Raw genomic sequence first — 1,431 nt, 5'->3', positions numbered from 1 at the left:
CACTCATTAAACAAATAGAGCACCAGATTGATTTTTTGACAGATCGATAATTCGGAATGGTGGTCAGCACATAGGAATAACCCAGAGGTGAGAAAGGAACTTCAAAAGCAAGATAAGTTCTTCGCCAAAGGAAATGTGAGAGAGAGCATAAGTCCTTGCGCAATACCCATGCTACTTGTACCTGAGAAGGATGGATCTTGGAGAATGTGTGTTGATTTCAGGGCTATCAACAATATTACAATAAAGAATACACATCCCATTCCTAGGCTAGATGATATGTCAGATGAATTGTATGGTCTTGTAAAGTAGGTACTATCAAATTATGATGGAGGGTGACGAATGGAAAAGTGCCTTTAAAACCAAACGTGAATTGTGTGATTTGTTGGTCGTGCCCTTCAGTCTAACTAATGCGCCAAGTACATTCATGAGGTTAATGAATCATGCATTGTGGGTATAAGGTAGACTTGGTGTGGTATATTATGATGATATTTTGGTGTATAGTAAGAGCTTGGATGAACTTAATGATCATTTGCATTGTGTGCTTGATGTATTGAGAAAAGAGAAACTCTATGCCAATTTTAAAAAAATATTCCCTTTGCATGGACAAATTGTCTTTCTTGGACATGTTGGCAAGGGAAATTGAGGTGGATGAAGAAAAAGGTAAAGGCTATCAAGGAATGCCACACCTACATCAATACATCAATCACGGAGGTGTTTTCATGGTTCCACTATTTTGTATTAGAGACTTGTCAAAATTTTCAGTACACTAGCCTTGCCACTCACTGAAATTGTCAAGAAATCTATGGACTTTAAGTGGGGTATGGAGAAAGATCGTGCATTTCAAGATACTAAAGAAAGTTTATGTAATGTTCCTCTACTAGCATTACCTGGTTTTTTAAGACTTTGGAAACCGAATGTGATGCCTCAGGAATAGGTATAGGAGCTATTCTGATGCAAGAGAAGTGAGCAATAGCCTATGGAGACTTGGTAACACTATTGTCGAAGGAATTTTTCATACATACCAACCATGAGACCTTTAAGCACTTGAAGAGACAAGGTAAGCTCAATAGAAGGCATGCTAAGTGGATGGAATTCTTTGAGACCTTCACTTGTGTAATTAAGCACAAACGAGGTAAGGAAACATTGTGGTTGATGCATTATCACGAAGGTAAGGCTGCTGGGATTTGAATATGTTGAGGAATTTTATGCTAATGATGATGATTTGCTAATGTGTACGAGGCTTGAGCAAAGGCAACATTTTGAATGTTTTATAGACTTGATGGGTACTTGTCTAGAGAGAACAAACTCTATGTACCAGATAATTCTGTGTGTGAGCTACTAGTGCAACAGGCACAGGGTGGTGGGTTAATGGGACATTTTGGGGTGAAAAAGACTTTAGATGTTGCACGAATATTTTTTTTTTTGGCTAAA

The 1,431-nt window shown here is 38.1% G+C and overlaps 1 protein-coding gene across 1 annotated transcript; it reads left to right on the top strand.

The window, feature by feature from the left end:
- Positions 1-168: 168 nt before the first annotated feature.
- Positions 169-1,383, top strand: LOC111384163 (the record flags this gene model as incomplete). Its single annotated transcript, XM_023008413.1, has 5 exons — positions 169-305; positions 400-451; positions 561-722; positions 901-962; positions 1,275-1,383. Coding segments are annotated over exons 1-5 (522 nt in total), but the record flags the coding sequence as incomplete, so codon positions are not given.
- Between the last annotated feature and the right edge of the window lie 48 nt (positions 1,384-1,431).

The sequence above is a fragment of the Olea europaea genome, unplaced genomic scaffold (assembly GCF_002742605.1).
Source record: "Olea europaea var. sylvestris unplaced genomic scaffold, O_europaea_v1 scaffold28599, whole genome shotgun sequence".
Taxonomy (NCBI): Eukaryota; Viridiplantae; Streptophyta; class Magnoliopsida; order Lamiales; family Oleaceae; genus Olea; species Olea europaea.
This window is presented reverse-complemented; position numbering and strand designations above follow the sequence as displayed.